Raw genomic sequence first — 21651 nt, 5'->3', positions numbered from 1 at the left:
GCGGAAGCAGCTATGGTGATAAACTAAGTTTGTTGTATTCCCGCACTTAGTCGGTTTGGTTTTCCTTCACAGTTTATACACAACAGTGTTCTGATATTGGTCAGACTTAAAAAAAACAAAAAACAAAAAAAACTGCAATATTGGTGAGCTGACCTGTCCTTTTTTAAATCAACAATTCCTTAACCATCTGCACTCATTTTCTCACTCCACGGTGCATGTCGATGGTGTAACCGAACAATACACCTGATTGGCTGTTTGCATTATTAAGGGATATGATAGGCTGTTTATGAGCCAGGGAGGGAGCACGCTTGGGGTTTGTACATGCAACCGAACTTTGCGTATTTGTTATGTGCCAACCTGGCGGTTTGCATTTAATGCATTTTAAGTGAAACTATCGAACAATTTTCTTATTGCTATTCATGAAGTGTCTCTCGCGGTATCGCTATCGTTTTATCGCCCAGGCCTAGAAACACACAAATGCAAAATCTGTGCAAAGCAATCAGACATGCAGAAATCAATATTCTGACAAAAGCTTCAACAGTTGAACGAACACAAAACTTTTTATAAATGATTTTCGAGAAATCAGAGCGCTCAAGCCTGTATTGTTCAACAGGACTGGGATTGAATTCCATTCATAGTCAGATCCCTCAGCAGAATAATGACCACTTCATGCCTCTGTTGCCTCTGTCAAAGAAAGCGCTGTTATCCACAGGATGATGATCAGATGTGACAGCATAGGATGATTAGATGATGCTGACATGATGGGCAGACGTCACGTCTCTGGACCAATGTTAGGAGCTGATACTGGCCAGTAGTCACTGATCGTATAAGTAAACCTTGTTCATATAATTTAGAAATGATTGCAGATGTGATCAAATCAGGCACTGTGGGAATGTAGAATGTCTTTGCCAGATAAACAACCGCACACTGCTTTGGATGTTTAAATGTTTCACTTGTAATCTGGAATACAGTTAAATATTGTCAGTGTCTGTTCATTTTATCTCTGATTTACTTGCATCTTATACTAATTTTTGCATTCTATCAATACATGAGTAAAAAACTCTGAACTGGAAATGCATCTTTGAACAACATCCAGACTGCTTGCTTGTTCAAGCTGATCTTTGACCTCTCTGTGGCGTGAGAGGCAATGAAATGATAAGTTTCTCTTTTGGGCATCAAGAGAAAATCACGCAGACTCCCGACAGAATGAATCAACTGTCTGCAACAACAACAACAACACGATGTGTGCCTGAATCATTGTCACAACTTGACACGTGTTGTCTGTCTGACTCCCTCTGCCATACCTGCCGTAACTTTCCAATTTCTTTCTAGAAACATACTTAAAAATGAGGAGATGCTGGTTGTTTCCAGCCGGCAGGTTTGTCAGCAGCCTGCTAATGCAGGCCATCTCTCCCCTCTCACCGCTAATGCATCCTGTCTTCCTGAAACCTGAGCTCTGATTAAAGGCAAACAGGAAGCATTAGTGGTGTGTATAGTCTGGGTCCAGTGTGTGTGAGAAGCTTTGTGTGTGTGAGAGTCAGAGACACAATATTAGTGTTCTCTGCAGCATCTGTCTAATGGTTTAATGTACTTTTAGGTCCATCCTGAGACAGTAAGATGTGCAGCGTACAATGCAGTTCTGTAATACTGAGGAAGGGAGAGAGAGGAAGTCTTACCAAGCAGCCTAGCATGAGGCTTTATCAAATATGCTCAATGGACAGGAAGTAAATCAGAGAAGTAGCATCTATTGTCCAGCATAATTCATTTTTCTACTATAAAGTGTAATGACTGAGCTCTGTGGCCAATAAGACATTTATCTAATATCTATTAATCTACTGATTGGGTAGAGCGAAACAAAATACCTTTCTTTCAAAGAAATTCATCTGGAAATTGATATAAACTCAACAAACTAATAGGGTTTTTCCATAATCGTGCGCTGGCTTGGCTCGACTCTGTTTGACTCGGCAGGGATTTGCATCTCCATTACAACAGGGCTACCCGCTTAAAGGTGTGTGTGAGCGGCTGTAAAACATTTAATTTCCTATATTCTTCACAATAAAAGCCCCCATTATTTTTGCGGCTTCAATTCCTCTTCCCTGCACTATTAGTAGAATTGTTTTTATTAAGAATAGCCGCAAACCAAGCATCGCTAATTCTGAGATTAAAATTGAATTTCCTTTATTCTTCACAATAAAAGCCCGCTGTTTTTTTTGCTGCTTGTTCTCTTCCTTCCTGCAGTAGTCGTAGACTTGTTTTTATTAACAAAACTCGGCGCGCTAAAACTGGTGATGGAAACGCAAATCAGCGCGGCATGGTTTGACTGTGCACAGCCAAAAGTGCCAATGGAAAACCTTATAAGTAAAATATTTAAAAATGCTTTTTTTCCTATAATTAGTACTGTACCAAAGATATATACTTATTTCCAGAAAAAAAGGAAATTAAAGGAAATAACAGACCTTTAAATAAAGTGTTACCAAACATCTAATCTACCATCAAAACTATAGTTTAAATGAATTTGTCCATCAATACACAGACCATGAAAAACAGACATGAAGTTATCTTTAGGGACTTTTGTTTCAGTGGTTGATTTTTTTTAAATGGAAAAAATGTCTAAACATCACTAATCTAGCAAACCACAACTTAAGAGTTGCTGATAATTTCCACCTCAAATGAAAATCCATGTATGTCAGCGTTTTTTGTACATAGGAAGGAAACTCCCTGTCCTCAGATTTATGAAAAACTAGCAACACAACCCGCTGCAGTAGCTCGGATTTTTATCTCTGCTTGGTAGCGTTTCCGATTCATTTATCTCCGGCCGGAGCCTGTGTGGGCGTTCGGCTGATAGGACGTTAACTTGCCAGCTCGACTATTTGCTTCCAACTGGAAAAGCGCACAAACACACCGGCTGATGATACAGTATGTACTGGGACAAACACACACACACAGCGGACAATATGCAATTACTGCCCAGATACACACACACAAACAGATGATGTGGTTAAACTGTAGTTATTGTAGGTGGGCTTGTTATGTAACAGGACAGCAGTCATTAAATTAAACAGCCAGGTGGTAAAGGAAAGGAGCCAGGCAACTATCAAGGCAGACAGGAACATAGTCTCCAGGAAGACTGACAGATGGAGAAGCAGAGAAAGAGGCAGGTAGGAGGAAGGAGAAACAGACCGGAAGATAAATAGAGGGCTGGAAGAGTAAATACAGTAAACACGCAGACAGACAGAAAGACAGAAAGACAGTTACATCCTGAGGGAATATTCATTAGTTCTAGCAGCAATTAGGACACATACAACTAGTATGACCATACACGAATACAAATATTGAATCTCTTACAATTACCTCCCAGCCCCAAGATAAACGGGTCACAAATAGAGTATATGGTTAATTTTCCAACAAGGCTAAACACTTTCCTAAAACAGCTGGGCACTGCAGTTTTTAGTACACAACACTAACATGAATTTGTCAGTCAATAAACTATAATAATTGATGAAAGTATTGAAATTGTGTAATAAATTATATTAATTAAATATTGTAATATTATATTTAAAAAAATAAATAAAAATAGGGTTGTCAATCAATTAAAATATTTAATTGTGATTAATTAGAATTAATCACAAATTAATCACACATTTTTTATCTGTTCAAAATGTACCTTACAGGGAGATTTGTCAAATATTTAATACTCGTATCAACATGGGAGTGTGCAAATAAACTTGCTTTATGTAAATGTGTGTATATATATGTATATATATATTATTGGAAATCAATTAACAAAACAAAACAATGACAAATATTGTCCAGAAACCCTCACAGGTACTGCATTTAGCATAACAAATATGCTCAAATCCTAACATGGCAAACTCAAGCCCAACAGGCAACAACAGCTGTCAGTGTGTCAGTGTGCTGATTTGACTATGACTTGCCCCAAACTGCATGTGATTATCATAAAGTGGGCATGTCTGTAAAGGGGGGACTCGTGGGTACCCAGAGAACCCATTTTCATTCACATATCTTGAGGTCAGAGGTCAAGGGACCCTTTTAAAAATGGCCATGCCAGTTAATCCTCCCAAGTTTGTAGCGTTATTTAGCTAGTATGACATGGTTGGTACTAATGGATTCCTTAAGTTTTCTAGTTTCATATGATACCAATATCTTCACGAGCTTAAGAACTGAGCCCGCTACAACCTCCAAAAGATCAATTTTGTTAATGTGTAATTAAATTAGTGACGTTAAAACGAATTTGTATTAACGCGTTATTATCGCGTTAACTTTGACATCCCCAAAAAATACAAAAATCTGACATTTTATTTTCATACAATGTTAATAAACACACAAAACATATTGCGCCAAAAGATTTTAAAGTTTTAAAGTTATTTGAACTGTGCACATTTTTTTAGTTTTAGAGATAAGCACATTTTTATGAGCAGACCCGAGTGCAAAGAAGTTAGTTGATATTTTTGTTATGTTACGCACGTAACGTGATTACGTCACCACGAGCGTTCAACGTGATGTCGCGAAAGACAGAAGCCTTAGCTTCCCGCAGCAGAACAATGAACGCTCTAACTATTATGGTTTTTATTTTTGATTGATTTAAACAGGATCATGCAAACAACGACGGCCTGCCGCTAGAGGTCCATTTTTAAAGGGTTAATAGTTTTGAACAACAATGGAGATCTATGGCACAGCATAGATGAATAAGCTACTGTATATCAGGGTCGGCTACACAGACAATACTCGTCAGCAGGCTCAATTATTTGTTGGTTTGAGGGTTTAATGGGATTTGTTCCCTGTAAGAAATACATATTGACAGAATGCTCTTATGCTTTAAGTCTGAATGTCTCCGACCTTGGCTGAGCAAAGGGGAAATTTTATGCATGTACATTTCCCATTTTTCTAATTCTTATTTTGTATATTCTTAGAATATGTTTGCTAGATTTGACATCATATTGTCTCAAGTAAAATCTCCCCTGACTCATTCTTTAACCCCCTGCAGAACGGGATGTACACACACACACACACACACACACACACACACAGACAGAGAGAGAGGCGCAGAGGGAATCCCCATTGGTAAAAACCGGTATGAGGTGGACAGTTACCATGGCAGCAGCTACCTGTCTATTCATTCATAGATTTCTTTCATTCATTTACGCTTCAGTCTATTTTAAAATGGCACCCATTACTGAGTTCAACATTGTGTCATGTATAAGCAGATCATCAAACATATCTTTTATAACTAATATATTTTATTGTAATTTTTTTTTAACAATAACAATCTTATCTTGCCCTTTTGGCACTGTAGGAAAAGTCATATAGTGTACAACAGTGAAATAATAGTGTGACCATAAAGATTTCCTTGAATGAGGTGAAATAAATAAATAAATAAAATAAAATAAAATAAAATAAAATAAATAAAAATTAAATTAAATTAAATTAAATTAAATAAAATTAAATTAAATAAAATTAAATAAACCTTTACCCTTGATAGTTTCTGCAGTAGGAAATCTAAAATTACAATAAAATAATAAACTGGTATGCACAGCTCTAATCCTCACATCCAGACAAAATATACTGAGACATGAAGAGCTCGTCTATAAAAATGAATCATTTCTTGACCTTGAAAAATTCTCACCAAGCAGTAAGCTGCAAGATCAGACACTGCTTTATGATCATGCTTGCAGCAGCCACAAAATAACTGCTTAAACTGTGTGTGTGTGTGTGTGCTTGTGTGTCTGTCTATTTTATGTGTCTTCATTGATTTAAACTGTCAGTTCCACTAAAAGTTTTTTTTTTATAACGGCGGTTATATTTAACTGATAGAGGGAAGCCCCGAACTAAAGGAGGACATTTCATTTTAGAGGAATCACCCTCGTTTTGTTCTGAGAGACGCACACAAAGTAAAAAAACAAAAAAAGCAGGATAGGATCTTCTCTGACTCATTTTTCTGTATAGCATCCCCAGTCCACAGGGCATCATCCCCCACCCTGCACACACACACACACACACACACACACATAGAGGGAATCCCTATTGGTAAAGACGGTGTCAGGTGACTCGTTTCCATGGCAGCAGCTACCTACATACATACATTCATAGATTTTTTTTTTTCCCCCTTTCTGCTCTGTCGCCTGAATGAACAGCCATGAATGAGAATAAACAGGTGAATGGAGGGAAGTGGATGAATAGAGAACCGGTTGACTGAGAGAGTGAATTGGTGAAGGAGCCAGAGCAGGTTTCATTGTGCCAGAGCAGGTAGCAGAGCGAGAGGAGCGAGGGATGCAGACCCATCTTTAACTGGTTCTTTCTCTGTTGTGCTCATGCTTTTGTTTTGTTTTCCTCTAATCTGATCATTATGTCTGTCTGTATGTCTGTCTGTGCTGTACACAGTATATGTGAAAGTGATCAGGCCAGATTTTTCAGGTATTGTTAATCTATCCACATCGGTTGCTATGGCAACAATGTAGGCATATGTATATGCAGCGCTAACCGGCGTGATTTTCAAATACAGAATCATAAAGCAAGCTGCAGCCTAGACCTAAAGACAAAATACATTACTAGTCTGCCGTGTATAGAAGGATTAATATGACAGTTGTATTTATATATTTATAAAGAAAAAGCAGTTCTGGTTCCAACCTGCCCTCCATTCAGGACTTCATACTCACTACATCTCCAGTGTAAGGACATGAGCAAAATTACTGTCAGATATAAATCTACGCACATTGTACTGTGTATTAATAAATATAATCCATTTATTCATGCACCCTTTGCACTCTGCACCATTGCACTATTGTCTTATGCCCAGGCCACACTGCCTAAGTGAGCAGCATGTGATGTCTACACAGACAGCGTTGCTGCTGCTGCTGCTGGGCTGCCACTGCATAGATTTTGCCTTTCACAATGGCCATTTCATTTAATTAAATGTCATTTATATTTGTTTTAGACCGAAAAAGGTTGAGAAGCGTGTGCTCATGCACAATTAAAAGCCGGTACTCTATTAATTTATGGAGCCGTCGCTGCATTTTCTAGAACACTGTCCTGCAAATATATCACAATAAAAGCCTTGTGCTAACAAATAAAGGGGGTTTTGTCCACAGAAAGACGCTAGATGGACTTTATTTAGAAATATATAGATATATTCTACAGATATAGACGTTGAAACTGTAGTAATGTTGCTGGTATTTATTTATGTATATGTACACTGAGAGCAACAAATGACTAAAATCAAATTACTTTGGCCAATAAAGCTGATTCGGATTCTGATGGTCAAAAGGGTGTGCATAATGTAAGCGTTTATACACGATTTGGCAGAGGACCTCTTTGCCTAAGCCTTTGTCTGATCAGAACATCTTATCATACATTGTCACTTCCTTAGTTCTTACTTCATACCATTTTCTGTGGCTATGTTATAATTTCAGATAATCATATGGCTGCCTCCTGCCAATGTTACCACTCTACTTCCTTTTTCAGCTGGCAAGGTTTGGTAATTTCCTTCCTTTCTCATTTCCTCTCCACTAACTCTTACAGAAATCATCCATTTTACGGAAATCTGTCCATTACCTGTATTTCATCCATCTACCCATCAATATAAATTAATCCAACATCCATTTGTTCATCTTTCTCTCTGTTTTCTCTTATCTCCAGCTCGATTCCTTTTCTTTTCAAATGTTATTCACTTCTTTAAAAACCTATGTACTGTAATGGACATTGATAAAAATTATATTTTTTTCGGGTCTGGTTTTTACGAAAATGGCTTTTCGTGACGCATTTCCTCGATCCTTAATGTGTCAGGGCACTGAAAGCTTCCTCCCTCTTACTCTTTCTAATGGTCAGTGTGTGTGTGTGTGTGTGTGTGTGTGTGTGTGTGTGTGTGTGTGTCGGCGTGTCATACCACAGTTAGCCACAGTGAGTGGCAGACAGGGTGTGTGAACCGAGCGGCACACGTTGCAGACATTTTCTCTATATCAACCTTAAAGGATAAGCCATGAAAATGTCACAGGTTCGGTTCCCAGAGACAGTAGGCAGCATTACTTCCCTGAAAAGCTATTTCATCGGTCTGGAAAGTCCAGTGCTTTCCGGGACAAATTTTGTAATACTCCTTCAGTTCATTATTTAATAAATGTCTTTCGTTCTGACGTTGGTTGGATGTGTAGGTGAAGGCAGCATCATCAACGATAAGAAAGCGAAGCTGTTTCCTGTTTTGAGAAGAAGTTGAACCACCTACTCAAAAAAATCATCATTTCTTGAATTTCATTCTGGTCTATTTTCTGCTCCTGTATGATATGTTGTGCTCTTGTTGATTATCTGACCAAAATGGCCACTCTAGGCAGAAGCAATTGCTCTTTCTAAAAAGGACAGAAACTTGAAGTTCGTTGTGATTGCTGCAAACGTTTTGACTTGCTGTGACTTGCTGATGAATAACCAGGAAAAATAGAAATCCCTTTACATATAGTAACTGATTCCAATACCGTCCTGCAATAAACACAACCTTTGTGAACCCCCCCATTTCATTACTGTTAACACAGTGTCAGAACGGTGTTGTTTCAACTCTGTGGTAATTTTATAGACTGTAGTTTGTGGTGGAGCTGCATTGATTTGTATTGTATTTTACGGCCTTACAATACCCACAGAGAGAGACAGAATTCTTTTTCTTTTTCTTTCTCTGTGGGTTCATTGGCATTGATTTGTGTTTATAAGCATTCCCATGTGTGGGATGCAGCTTCTACATGAATACATGAAGAAAAACACACAAACAAAATATACAGTACACACACACACATACGTAAGTACCCCTTGTTTTATTAATTTGTTTTTCTTTTTAATCTCTTCTTCTCTTTGAGTCTTTTTGTAGTAAACCTCATGTGTATGTTCTGCTTCATATTCATTTTCTTCTTGAACTAGAATTACTGCCTCGCGGTTGTATGCCTCCACCAACCAATCAAGTTGCAGTTTACATCCATATCTGTCCAAAATGTCATCACTTCTTCATTTTATCCTATTAGACATTTGTGTGATTGTCATAATTAGCAAATCAATTCTTGAATCATTGCCAAAATGTGTTTTGTGAGGTCACAGTGACCCTTTGACCACCAAATTCTAATCAGTTTGTCCTTGAGTCCGAGTGGCGTTTGTGCCAGATGTAAATCATTTCTCTTAAGGTGTTCCTGAGATATCGCTAACCCTTGAACATCAAATTCTAATCGGTTCATCCTTGAGTCCAAGTGCCAAATTTGAAGAAATTTCCTCCAGGTGTTCCTGAGATATTGCGTTTCACGAAAATGGACCGGACGGACAACCAGAAAACATAATGCCTTGCCAACGAAAGGGCACGATAAACCAACTCTGAATCTCTTTACTTTAAGGAGGAAGCACCTAGGACACCTAAAGAACCAGTGTGTAGGATTTAGTGGCACCTAGTGGAGAGGTTTCAGATTGCAACCAACTGAATACTCCCACACCTCCCACCCCTCCCTTTCCAAGCGTGTAGAAGAACCTATGGTGGCCTTCAGGTGCATTCGCATCAAATTCAAAGAGCCACAAACGCGAAAGGCTCTCTCTAGAGCCAGTGTTTGTTTTGTCCATTCTGGGCTACTGTAGAAACAAGGCCGAGCAACATGGCGGACTCCTGGACTAACGAAAACATAATAATGAATATTATATTACATCTCTGCCAATAGATCGCACTAAACACTACACACTGGTCTTTTAAATCTATTTCTGAAACAATGTCTATGCTTAATAAACAGAAAGCCATAAAGAGAAATCTAAGATCCTCACCTTCCGCTCCATCTCTCCGGCAGGAAGTCGTCTGGCTGATGGAAAACCTCTGGGTCGCGGTGGACAGAGTGGCTGATATAGATCACACCATTATCCTTTGAGACATGGAACCCTGCGAGTGTGGAGTCCTACACATACACAGAGGGAGACATTACATTATTAGGCTATATCTTATTTTAATTAATTGACATTGCCCCGAGAGGTTAACCTTTTCCACTCCACCCCTCTTGACCATAGACACATTTTAAAAAAAATGGAAGTGGTTTACATCATCTGAAAACTGGGAACCTGAAGATTAATTTGGCGAGCACTTCTGTTATGGAAACTGCTCAGAAACCCCCTTATTGTCAATCTACATAGGAAAGCCATCCATCCTCTGAAAGCCCTAGGTCTTTAGTTTGTGGCTATAAAGTTTAATGAGGCTGTGATTATCCTAGAGGTCACCATAGGTCATTTTATACAGTGAGGTCAAGTTTAAAAAATTGTCCTCACTATCTAAAACGGCTTCTATGGAGACGAACATCATCACACATGAATATAATTGGGCTCATTGGACCCACAAGAGTCTCAGCTTTACAGTGATACCCAATTTATGTGATTCCAAGACTGTTTGGGGACCCCAGTATGCAGAAACCATTTTTAGAATAGGCAAAAATAACATTTATACTGCATGGTTTTTGCCTCAAACTGCATGTGGTTATCATAAAGTGGGCATGTCTGTAAAGGGGAGACTTGTGGGTACCCATAGAACCCATTTTCATTTACATATCTTGAGGTCAGAGGTCAAGGGACGCCTGTGAAAATCACTATGCCAGTTTTTCCTCGCCAAAATTTTGCCTAACAAGCTAGCATGACATGGTCGGAACCAATGGATTCCTTAGGTTTTTTAGTTTCATGTGATACCATGTGGTACCTTCACTGCAGCTCTAAAACTGAGCCTGCTACAGCCTCCAAATGCTAAATCCTGCTTCACATCTACGCCTATATATTTTAAAAACTGTTGAGTAGAGACACACAATTAGAACAAAAAGTGAACTAGGAACACTGCAATGACGCAACTTTTAGGAACATGCTATAAATACCCCTTTCAACCAAAATGAATGGGAGACTTCTGCAACACTGATGTTTGGCTCCAATGAAAAACACGGTTCCATTTTAAACAAAAAATCCCCGAGTTGATTTTTCACTAAGCTCTCTGGTGAATGGAGCCACCTTGGGGCAAAAAGACCACTTACCAAATTGTTGCCCTTTTAATTCACCTTTTCACTACATCCATTAGTAGCTGCACTAATGGACTGCCACAGAACGGGATCACTGTTTTCTGTTTCCTCTACCCCTCTTTCTCATTTTTCTCTCCGCCTCTCTCTGCTGGAGTGGAAAATCTTTTTACAAATCTCTTTCTTTCTCCCAGTTCTCGCTGAGAGACGTCTCTGCCCTCGCTGAGTTCATTTCTCTCTCCCTCTTGCTCTCAAACACACACACACACACACACAAGGTGCTAAAACTATTGCATATCTTAGTTCCACCTGGATGCAGCTTCTGCTTTTCCACCTGATTGTGAATACTAATAATCTCTCTCTCTTCCTTACACACCTACCTGCACACATAAACACCTCATGAACTCTTTTCACTCCAGAATCCAGCACTCCTCTCTCGCTTTTCTATGTATTAGGCAAAAATATGCTGCTTTATGCAAATGTATGTATATATTTATTATTGGAAATAAATGAACAACACAAAAAATAATGCTCAAATCATAACATGGCAACAGCTGTCAGTGTGTCAGTGTACTGACTTGACTGTGACTTGCCCCAAACTGCATGTGATTATCATAAAGTGGGCAGGTCTGTAAAGGGGAGACTCGTGGGTACCCATAGAACCCATCTTTATTCACATATCTAGAGGTCAGAGGTCAAGGGACCCCTTTGAAAATGGCCATGCCAGTTTTCTCCTCGCCAAAATTTAGCGCAAGTTTGGAGCGTTATTTATCTTCCTTCGCAACAAGCTAGTATGACATGGTTGGGACCAATAGATTCCTTTCGGTTTTCTAGATTCATATGATACCAGTATCTTCACTCTGAGCCCGCTACAACCTAAAAATCGCAAGTTGCGCTAAAGAAATTTGTGGCGTTAAAACAAATTTGCGTTAACGCGTTATTATCGCGTTAACTTTGACACCCCTATACACTGTATTATACAAGACTTTTCCTTTACAGTGGTAATTTGTCACTAATTAACTGCAAGTAGTCTTCAAAAGAGCTACTTTTGTTCTTCGGCTTAAGTACTTTTCAACAAAAATAATCTTACTTGAGCCAGCATTCTAGTATTCTTTCCTCCCCTGATAATAACTAATCCATTTTGCATTTTTCTTCCTTTGTTTTATATGATGACCCATGTGGATTCTTTCAGTTCTTTCTTCTCTAAAGTTCTCTATAACCCCACACGTCATGATGACCCCGTATCCCACTGAGGCCGTTAGGAATCAAAGTGTACTGGTGCGTTTCCCAGAAGTGACAAATGACTTTCCACTCTGCTTCACAGAGTCACCAGCACACATCAATCCCACCGTCATACCCACCCCACCCCCTCACTCCCTACTCCCTTCCTTCCTTCCGGGGGGAGCGGAGCCAATCAATCGCAGAGACGGATCAATGCCTCTGATTGGGCTGTTGCATAAGGCTGTTTGATGAGGTCATAATGATCAAATGCTGCGCGGGAGGAGGAGGAGGAGGAGGAGGAGGAGGAGGAAGCCCTCGGAGTAAACAGCCGGCAAATCAAGAGACGGGACTTCTGAGTAAATTTGGGATTCTATTGGCGGACGGCGGTGATGTCAAACCAGAATGCGATCATTTTTTATTAACGAATGAAAATCAATGTTGTAACATATACAGTGGGCCTACGGGATATAACATGCTTATGTGTATATAGCACACGGATTTACACAACAAAGCAGATTATTATAAACCTTCGTAGATGATAGGTCACCAGTAATCAAAGTGTGTAGAAACGATGGCTTCATGAAACAATTTGGAATAAACAAGGGGTGGACAAAATAACAGAAACATCTAATAAAAACAGCCATTCAGTAAATGCCAGTTCAATGAATTCCAGTTGCATGCCTCTGTGATTGGTCTAATGACGTGTCATGTATCATATTGCCATTAAAACACATATGCTGCACCACATACTGATAGTCACACACAATGCTGGTGGTAATCCATGTAATGAGTGCAAAATTATTCAGTGCTGCAAGAGGAAAAGTCTTAAAAAATGAAGAGCTTGTCACAGGACACCCGCCAACTGAAGCTGAAAGTCACCTCAGACTGACTATCATCAAAAACTGAATATTATGAGATTGATCAAACTGGTATTCAGTGCAGGGCTAATACCATGTACTATAGAGTGTTGTACATGTTTTTTGTCCAGCTCCTGTAACTCTTGGTACTGTACAATACACACAAGAGAGAGGACAGTGACAATAGACTTTCATCTACAGTAATATGTCGCCATCTAGAGGATAGGATTGCAACACAGAAAACAGCAAACAGACCCCTAGACTACTGGAAAATAAATCTATAAAAAAAGGTACAGTAGCACAGGGTTTGCTCAGGAGAGAATTAATTCACCCTGCAATAGTTAAACCTTAAAACTCTTAGTTGTAACAGTTAGTCCATTTAAACCCTAACCACATCATCTGAAAGCTGGGGATGAATTTGAGGTGCAAGATAAGAAATACTCATTCAGCACTACATAAAAACAATAGGATGCAACCCAGTCTCCTGGTGAAGAGTCCTACCTGATTAGCTATTCTGCGTCCACCAATGAAAGGAGGCCAAAGTCTCTGAACCTCCAGCAGCACTGTGCGCAGGTAATCAGGGTCTTCCAACGCTCGCCGACGGGTCTCCTCCTGGACACGGAGGCAGATTTATGTTTGTTCATTTTATTTAAAAGCAGAAAGGACTGGGCAAGAACAAGTTATGGCACATGGTTATGGTTATTTCAAAGGCCTCATTTTGCACCCGATTTGACTGTTATCAGGCCATTAAATGTGTGTTATCGCTCGCTGTCAGCCTCAAAGATGTGAGTCATTGTAAAATTGAAAGGGAAGCTTAAAAGCAACACACTCTGACATGTTGCAACTAACGATTATTTTCATAATTAATCATTTGGTCTATAAAATGTCGGAAAATAGTCAATATCTCAAAGACCAAGATGATGTCTTTAAATGTCTTGTTTTGTCAGTCCAAAGATATTCACTTTTATATAATATAAAACAGAGAAAAGCAGGTAATCCTCATTATTTGAGAGGCTGAAAACAGCATTTGGTGACATTTTAGCATGAAAAATGAATAATCGAGTATGAAAATAGCACAAACACAACAGCTTCTTTAGGTTTAGCCAACAAAAACAGGGAAAAAGATTGTGTTTGTGTGTTTTGGCTTTGAAAAGTCAAAGTGAAACGCTTGTGAACACAAAGACAACTTCACATTGTCCATCTATCTCCCCCGACCTCCGTCCCCTTAATATGGTGTTTCATGCCGTCTATACTACAGATCATGATTTCCGATTTTGCTCGTCATAATTACTACGGTTGCTAAAGGTCGCGGATTTAATGGCCTGATAACAGTCTAATCGGAAGGAAGAAAATACTGGTGATAACTTCCGTGTGAACCTTGGATCACCTGTGTACATTTTATTGCTTACATGATTTCCGTGTACTTTTTTTTGTTTTTCTGTCAGTCACATCTTGTTGTCGCTTAGTCTCATCAACACGCACAGTTTTATCTGTGTTTGTCTACCTGTTCGTTTCCGCTGAGTGCCAGTGTGAAGGAGGTGAGCAGCGATGCCAGAGCTTTGGGGATCAGAGCTGAGATGAACAGCAGGAGATGCTGGGAGGCAGAACTGGAGTCGGGCAGCGGCAAAGAACCGAGGGAGCCCACAAAACTGGAAGAAGGAGAGAGCAACAGTGAGATTAAGATGCCATGTCAACAAATCATTAGTAATTAATAGCAACTACAGTATATACAAACCAGCACATAACCAGAGATCAACAGTCTCTACTAGCCTCTGACTTATGGCACAGAGGGAGAGAGCTTTATGCATAAGAATGTCACTGCAATGAGCAAAAGCCATCAAGATTTTCATGGGGTAATGTTGCTGTTTTTCGAAGGTATTTCAAAACATCGGATCTGACCAATAGGATTTGAGAAAGTAGCAAAAGAAGGCGAAAGATCAGTCATCAGCAAATAAAGACCAAAGTTTGTTTTTATTCAAAAGAACAGACAGAAGTCAGGAAAGTAGACAAATAAAGACAGGCAGATTTAACCAGGCAGGGATTAGGCAAAAGGGTAGGAGTCCAAGGTTCAGGCAGAGAGTCATCCAAGCAGGTAAAAGGGAACTTCCAGATATTTACTTAAAACGTGTGCAGCAATCTAATAGAAATATCGGCTAAGTAGCAAGGTTAATAGTTTTGAATTTTAGTTTTTTAGTTATTAGTTTTTATTTTATTTTTTCTTAATGATATAGTTTTTATTTAGTTTCAGCTTACAAAAAATATTTTTCAGAGGTACAGAGACATATTATGCAGTCTCACCCCTCAGTGTCATTCTCCAGTTTGTCTTTGATGATGACCATCAGTTTGTCCCTGGCGACCAGAGCGTTGGAGAAACCCGACGACCACAGAGGAACCTTCAAGCTGACCGGGGCAGATATCAAACCTGCAGAAGAGGAGTTGGTCAGCAAACACACAAAGATGGGCAAAACCCCACAAAAAGTCTTATTCATTGACCTGAAATACAAGGGGAAGTGGAAGATTTTGCAATACTGTATTGCAGAATAACAAAGCGGAGTTACTAAATACGTCTGCAAGAGAAAAAAGATTCTGAGAGTGTGAGAGTTCTGCATTTCAATAAAAAACAGCAATTTATTTGAACTGAAAGTTGCAGAAAGAAAGGAGTACTGCCTAGGAAGGTCAAAAAATAAATAAATAAATAAAAGGGCATGAGTTGTTGGTGTTTGTGTGTGTATACAGCACATCTGTGTGCCCCTACCATGCCAGTGCTGGGTGCAGAGCTGCATGATTTCCTGGAAAAGTTCAGGCTGTTCCTCCGCTCGCACGTTCAGAAAAAGGCCCAACACCAACTCTGTCCCCAGACGCTTAAAGGCAGTGTACACACACTCTGGCTGGCCACTGAACACACACACACACACAAACACACACAGTTCAAACATTGATTCGTTACCTTTGGTGTCCCAAAATAATTAGTCTGTATTGTAAAGATGAAGTGACTATACGTAGTGTACATTAATGAGAACAGAGGGAATTGAAACTTTCCGTAAAGACGAACAAAAGTAAGAAACCAAAAGCCGACAGAAATAAAGAGGAGATACGGGAGCCAAAAGAATGAATGTAAATGCGTTGAGTGCTGGAGGTTTATGTCAGGTGTTACCTGAGAGAGAGGTCCTTCAGACAGCGCTCACACACACTGTGGAGACAAAGAGATAGAAGAAACACACACACTGCATTTAAATCATTATATTACACACAGTACAAAAGTTTCAGGGATTTGTCGACAGGCGATTAGTTCTTGCTCTAGAAACCTTTGACATAGATTATTGTTGCAGCAATGATGCTTGGTTTCCAAACAGTTTTGTTTTGTGTCCTTAAAATTTTTCAACGCATTTGAGGCAAATTACGGACCAAAGAAAAAAAAAAAAAAAAAGACGGAAGGAGTTTCGCAAACACATCGGAGATCACGTAGGTTCCCATAGGAATGAATGGACTTCCGGCTGACTCACATGTGTACACAGAGCTATGTGGAAACGAGGCAATAAGACTTTGCAATTGTGTCACATCCTTGCCGCCAACCTCTTGATGTCATCATGGATATCCATTGTACAAGAGGCTGGACACAAATAATGTCTAAATACACAACTAGAGTAAAAAATGAGAAAGAGCTCCATGGTCCACAGGTGACTCTTGAGGTCATAAAATACACATCAACACAAAGGTATCTACTTCAACAAAATATAATATGAACTAATGCTGAAAAACTATTGTAATAACATTGTTTTCCCTACCTGGTGATATAATCATTTGATGATTTCAAACAACTTCCTGTGAACAGGGTGGTGAGAGACAGGCGGAGAAGACATGCCTCCTCACCTAAAACACACAAATACAAGTTACTCAAACGCAAAGCTGAATTTAAGCACATTTTCATTCATTCATTCATTTAACCTTTATTTAAATCTCGAAGAATCATTTTCAATTGTTTCGATAGTACAATTAAAATACAATAAATACACACAAGGAATTAACTCACGAGAAAACAAACAACAAAACAACAACAGAACAGTTAAAAACAGTAACATTCAAGAGCGGAGTAGTTTGTAATCACGGCTTTAAATTGATCTACAGGTACAATTGTGTTACGTGTTAATGTGTGTTGTAAAATGTTCCAAGTTTGTGCAGCATAAACACCAAAATTTAAAGTTATGATCATATTATATTACAAGTGTAGGGTATAGGCTATTGTATTGTATATTGAATGGCAAAAGTGTTTTCTTTTTGTAGTCTAGAAATCATAAGTGGCTGCATCTTATAAAGTGTTAGTATTGTTTGCTTTAGAATTTTATTTTTTTTAAATTTATTTTTGTATTCTTATCTTAGTTGGGTTTTTTTTACAAGAGCATTTGTGGTGGTAAACTTCCTCTAGTTTAAACCAGACTGTGTAAAAATACATTTCTGCTACCTTCGAAGTTCTGCTTTGTGCTATATGTGTTTTTTTTTCGTGTGTGTGTGTGTGCGTGTGCTTACCATTAGTGGTGACAACGGTGTCACCGTACATGTTGGTCATCAAGTCAGTTGGATCCTTCAGAAACACGTTGGACTTCTCTGAAACACACATAAACTTCATTACAACCACACTAACTGTATATACATACATACTGCTCACACACTCAGTCAGAACACAATCAAACACACAATGTCCAATGTCAGGGTTTGAGTCTGCCTGCAGGTGTGTGTGTGTGTGTGTGCTAAAAACAAAGCAAGCTAGCAGGAGGGAAACGGTTATCCAGTTCCAACGTAACAAAATACCAGAATTCAATAATGCAAATAAATCATCATATCAAATGCACAGGAGGGTTAAACGACATGACACAGGGAAATAAACTATTTATATACTGAAATCAAGTTTGGAAATATTTGTGATATATATATATCCTTTAGGGAAAAATATTTCCGCATGCCCGACATCTGCTTGAAAAAAAAATAGTTCAAGGAACAGTGTGTAGCATTTAGGAGGATCTATTGGCAGAAATTGTATGTTTTCTTTAGTGTAGAATCACCTGGAACTAAGAATCATTGTGTTTTTGTTAGCTTGGCTTTTATGAGACTTTTATATCTACATACTAAGCGAGTCCTCTTCACGGAGCCGGTTGCCATGTTTCTACAGTGAAGAATGATGAAGAACGGACAAACCAAACACTGGTTTGAACACAGTAGTCCTCCTACACGCTTGGCGCACAGGAAAATTTTCAGTTGGTTGCAATCTGCAACCTCTCGATGCCGGCAGATCCTACACACACTGCACCTTTAATGGCCTGTTTTGTATGTGTATTTTTTAAATATCAAAAGAGTGTGCTGCTATTTCTTTTATTTGGGTATTTCATCAAGTTATATGTAGGCACGAGATACTAAACTCTAACATGAGGTTTTCCTGTTCACAAATATTAAATGTGTGTGTGCATTCTGGGGTGTCTTTAAGGTGGATATATGGAGAGAGGAGAAAAAATTAAAAATAAACAAGTAGTAAAGGGAGTTAACTAAGGGAGGGCATGGGAAAGGAAATAAATAAATGAATGAACAAGGAACATAATCAAGGTAATAATAATTATAATAATTATAATAATAACAACAATTATAATAATTATAACAGTAGTAACAATGAGAATGCCAAGGGGGGCGCTTCCCAGCCCACATGCAGCGACGCACAACGGGGGCACCGACAGGGACCTCCAGAATGGGTCAGCAGGGTCGGTCCGGCAGGGTCAACCGGGTTATTGTTTCATTTATATTTATTGATTTGAAATTGTATTTCTGCCTTTTTTCATTTTCTATCCTTGTTTTTTTTTTTTTTTTTTTACTGATTGGACGAGCTTTGGAGTGCCCCCAGACCGTTACAGGAGAAATATATATTTTTTATAAAATATTTTTATATTCTTCAGACTATGGTAGAGGTATTGAAAAACAAATCTTTTGGTTTCGGTACAGACAGTCAAGTATAGTATTGGCACCAATATCTAAAATGTTCATATAAGCAACACCCTTCTTTAAAGGCTGTTTTTAATGAAAGTCTTTATACTCCTATGACTTATAAGTTACATTAAATTGCACTTAAAGGTGAGTTTATAGCAACTTCATTAAAATGTATTTTCCCATCCCCCACCCCTTATATTCCTAGATGATTTTCTGTAGTTCGTCTTATTGGTCGACGTTAATATTAGGAAAATAATTCATATATCATATATGTTTCATAGTACAACACATGAAGGGTAGCAGACTACAATAAAACTTCTTCTCAGTAACCCCCCCCCCCCCCCCCTTTTCTCCAGCAACATCACGAGTCTCTCCCATGACAGATCAGACTAATCCTGGGGTGAATATTACTCCATAAAGGAATTTTTTTCTTCTTTTGTCTGACAGCAAAATCTGACTCATTATCCTGATGCAAGGTCAAGACAAGATCTACTACTAGAAACTACAGATACAGAGAATTTCCCTGTGACAGATACAAAAATCTATTAAAGGTCCCATATTATGGTCATTTTCAGGTTCATACTTGTAATTTGTGTTTCTACTAGAACATGTTTACATGCTGTAATGTTAAAAAAAACTTTATTTTCCTCATACTGTCGGCCTGAATATGCCTGAATTTACCCTCTGTCCTTAACGCTCCGTTTTAGCGTATTTCGACGGAATTGCGACGGAATTGCAACAGAATTGCGTTGCTAGGCAACAGCTTGGGTCCATGTGTACTTCCTGCCAGTTGATGACATTCACATACACTGCAACCAGGAATAAACTGGGACACATTTAGAATGTTTACGTTTAAATCCATGTAAAGGGTCTAAATATTGTATATTTGTGACATCACAAATGGACAGAAATCCTGACAGCTTGTTTCAAATGCAGAGTTTCTGAATACGGGCTGTGTGTATTTCCCCGTGGATTGAGCGTTTCAATACTTTCACAGTATTTATATAGGACTTAAATGGACTGTTTGTAACTTTTTAAGCGTATAAATCTACCGGGTCGGGATCCCATGCGCGCTTGCATATGCACGCTTGCGTGTGGCCGGAGACACTGCTCCTCTGCCTGCTTGCCTTCACTCACACAGCGCTCGTTCTCGCTGTCTCGCTCCACCTCTAGACGTTCATGCGCGCTCACTACACACTGCAGGAGAGTTAGTTTAGCTCTGAGAATATCTAGTGAATGTACAGTGGACGTTTGTGCAGAAATAAATGCTGCAGCTCCTCCAGACCAACAGAGGTTTTCCATGTCTTGTGAAGTGACGGGGCTCCGCAGCGAGAAACGTTATCGCCTCCGACCGGGTGCCGGTGTCTCCCTGCGGGCGCAGTCGGGAGACGATAAAGTTTCTCTTCCTGCTTCAGCCCCGGCACGACCCGCTTTTGCTGAAACCGGAAAAGCCAACACTAGTATCAGCAGCGATTCATGGAGAGACCTTCGTCTGGTCAGCTAATATTACTGCCAAGCAGGTGAAATATAGAGTGATATTGTGGTTTTAGCTGACGTGTGTCGCCTCACTGTTTTGAGCAATGCTCGTTCATGTCTATTTAGAGCGAGCAAGCGCCAGCCCGACGCTGACTTTCGTTGACTTAACGGCCACAGGTGTCGCTGTTAACAAGCATTTCTGAAAGTTACAAATAGACCTTTAAACCTGCTTTATAATAACATGAAAAACGCACTTTTTTATAATATGGGACCTTTAAATGACCAATAATTCGCTCTAACTTTTACGCACACCACAAAATCTATAAATCACCATTGAAATACTGCTGTTTTTACTTCTCGTTGACAACAACAAGGTGTGCTGCTGAACTCTCTAGGATGCTGCTGCTCACCTGTGGCTACACACACACACACACACACTGTATCCACACACAGATAACACACAACCTACCACACAGCATCTCTCTCATGCCCTGCACGGAGCAGATGAAGACGGTCGGTCTGTTCAGCATGCGGCACAGAAACACTCTGCTCCGGTGTTTCTCGATCCTCAGCCGGCAGAAGCTCACCGGGTCCCGGTAGAACTCCAGAGACTTGTCTCCAATCACCGACACACCGGCGTTTCCTGGTAGTCTAGACATTCAGGTTGGACTGGAGACGCACTTGCGCTTAAAAAACAAATAAAGGTGAAAGTTATCTTTGCTCAAACGACAGAGACTCTAAACTTTACTAAAACTCAGAGTACATCCCGCTGCCATCGCCTGTTAATCATTGTAATCCGCGAGTCTCTCTGCAGCACCTGTGTGTCGTATTACTGCCATGTCACCTGCCGTCACTGGTTTGTCTGAGGTAACCGAGTGACGCGTTCAGGTGATGTCCGTAATTTAGGGTTTCCTGTTACTGATGCGTTACTGTTTCCTTGTTCTTTGTAATTACTAATGCAGTAATACTTACGCTGCTACTGTAATAAATCAGCTACTATCGCTATCATGACTCATTTTTTGGCTCATCTTAAAGGGCCAGGGCAGTTTATGGTTGTATGGCCATTCAAGTTGTTTTTTTAAATGTTTCCTCAACTTTTTTTTTTTTCAACCTATAAAATCTCAATC

The 21651-nt window shown here is 39.4% G+C and overlaps 1 protein-coding gene across 1 annotated transcript in view; it reads right to left on the bottom strand.

Annotated features, from left to right (window-relative positions):
* LOC141757916 (cytochrome P450 26B1-like) overlaps positions 1–21482 on the bottom strand; it is a 28403-nt gene extending 6921 nt beyond the window's left edge. The window contains exons 1-9 of the mRNA XM_074618853.1: positions 20994–21482; positions 17606–17683; positions 16867–16951; positions 16236–16271; positions 15837–15976; positions 15380–15503; positions 14586–14730; positions 13583–13693; positions 9787–9914 (exon numbers count right to left, since the gene is read on the bottom strand). Coding sequence (XP_074474954.1) covers positions 9787–9914; positions 13583–13693; positions 14586–14730; positions 15380–15503; positions 15837–15976; positions 16236–16271; positions 16867–16951; positions 17606–17683; positions 20994–21183 — 1037 coding nt within the window. The 5' untranslated portion in view covers positions 21184–21482. The remainder of the gene's footprint in view (positions 1–9786; positions 9915–13582; positions 13694–14585; positions 14731–15379; positions 15504–15836; positions 15977–16235; positions 16272–16866; positions 16952–17605; positions 17684–20993) is intronic.
* Between the last annotated feature and the right edge of the window lie 169 nt (positions 21483–21651).

Source organism: Sebastes fasciatus, chromosome 19, assembly GCF_043250625.1.
Source record: "Sebastes fasciatus isolate fSebFas1 chromosome 19, fSebFas1.pri, whole genome shotgun sequence".
Classification (NCBI taxonomy): domain Eukaryota; kingdom Metazoa; phylum Chordata; class Actinopteri; order Perciformes; family Sebastidae; genus Sebastes; species Sebastes fasciatus.
This window is presented reverse-complemented; position numbering and strand designations above follow the sequence as displayed.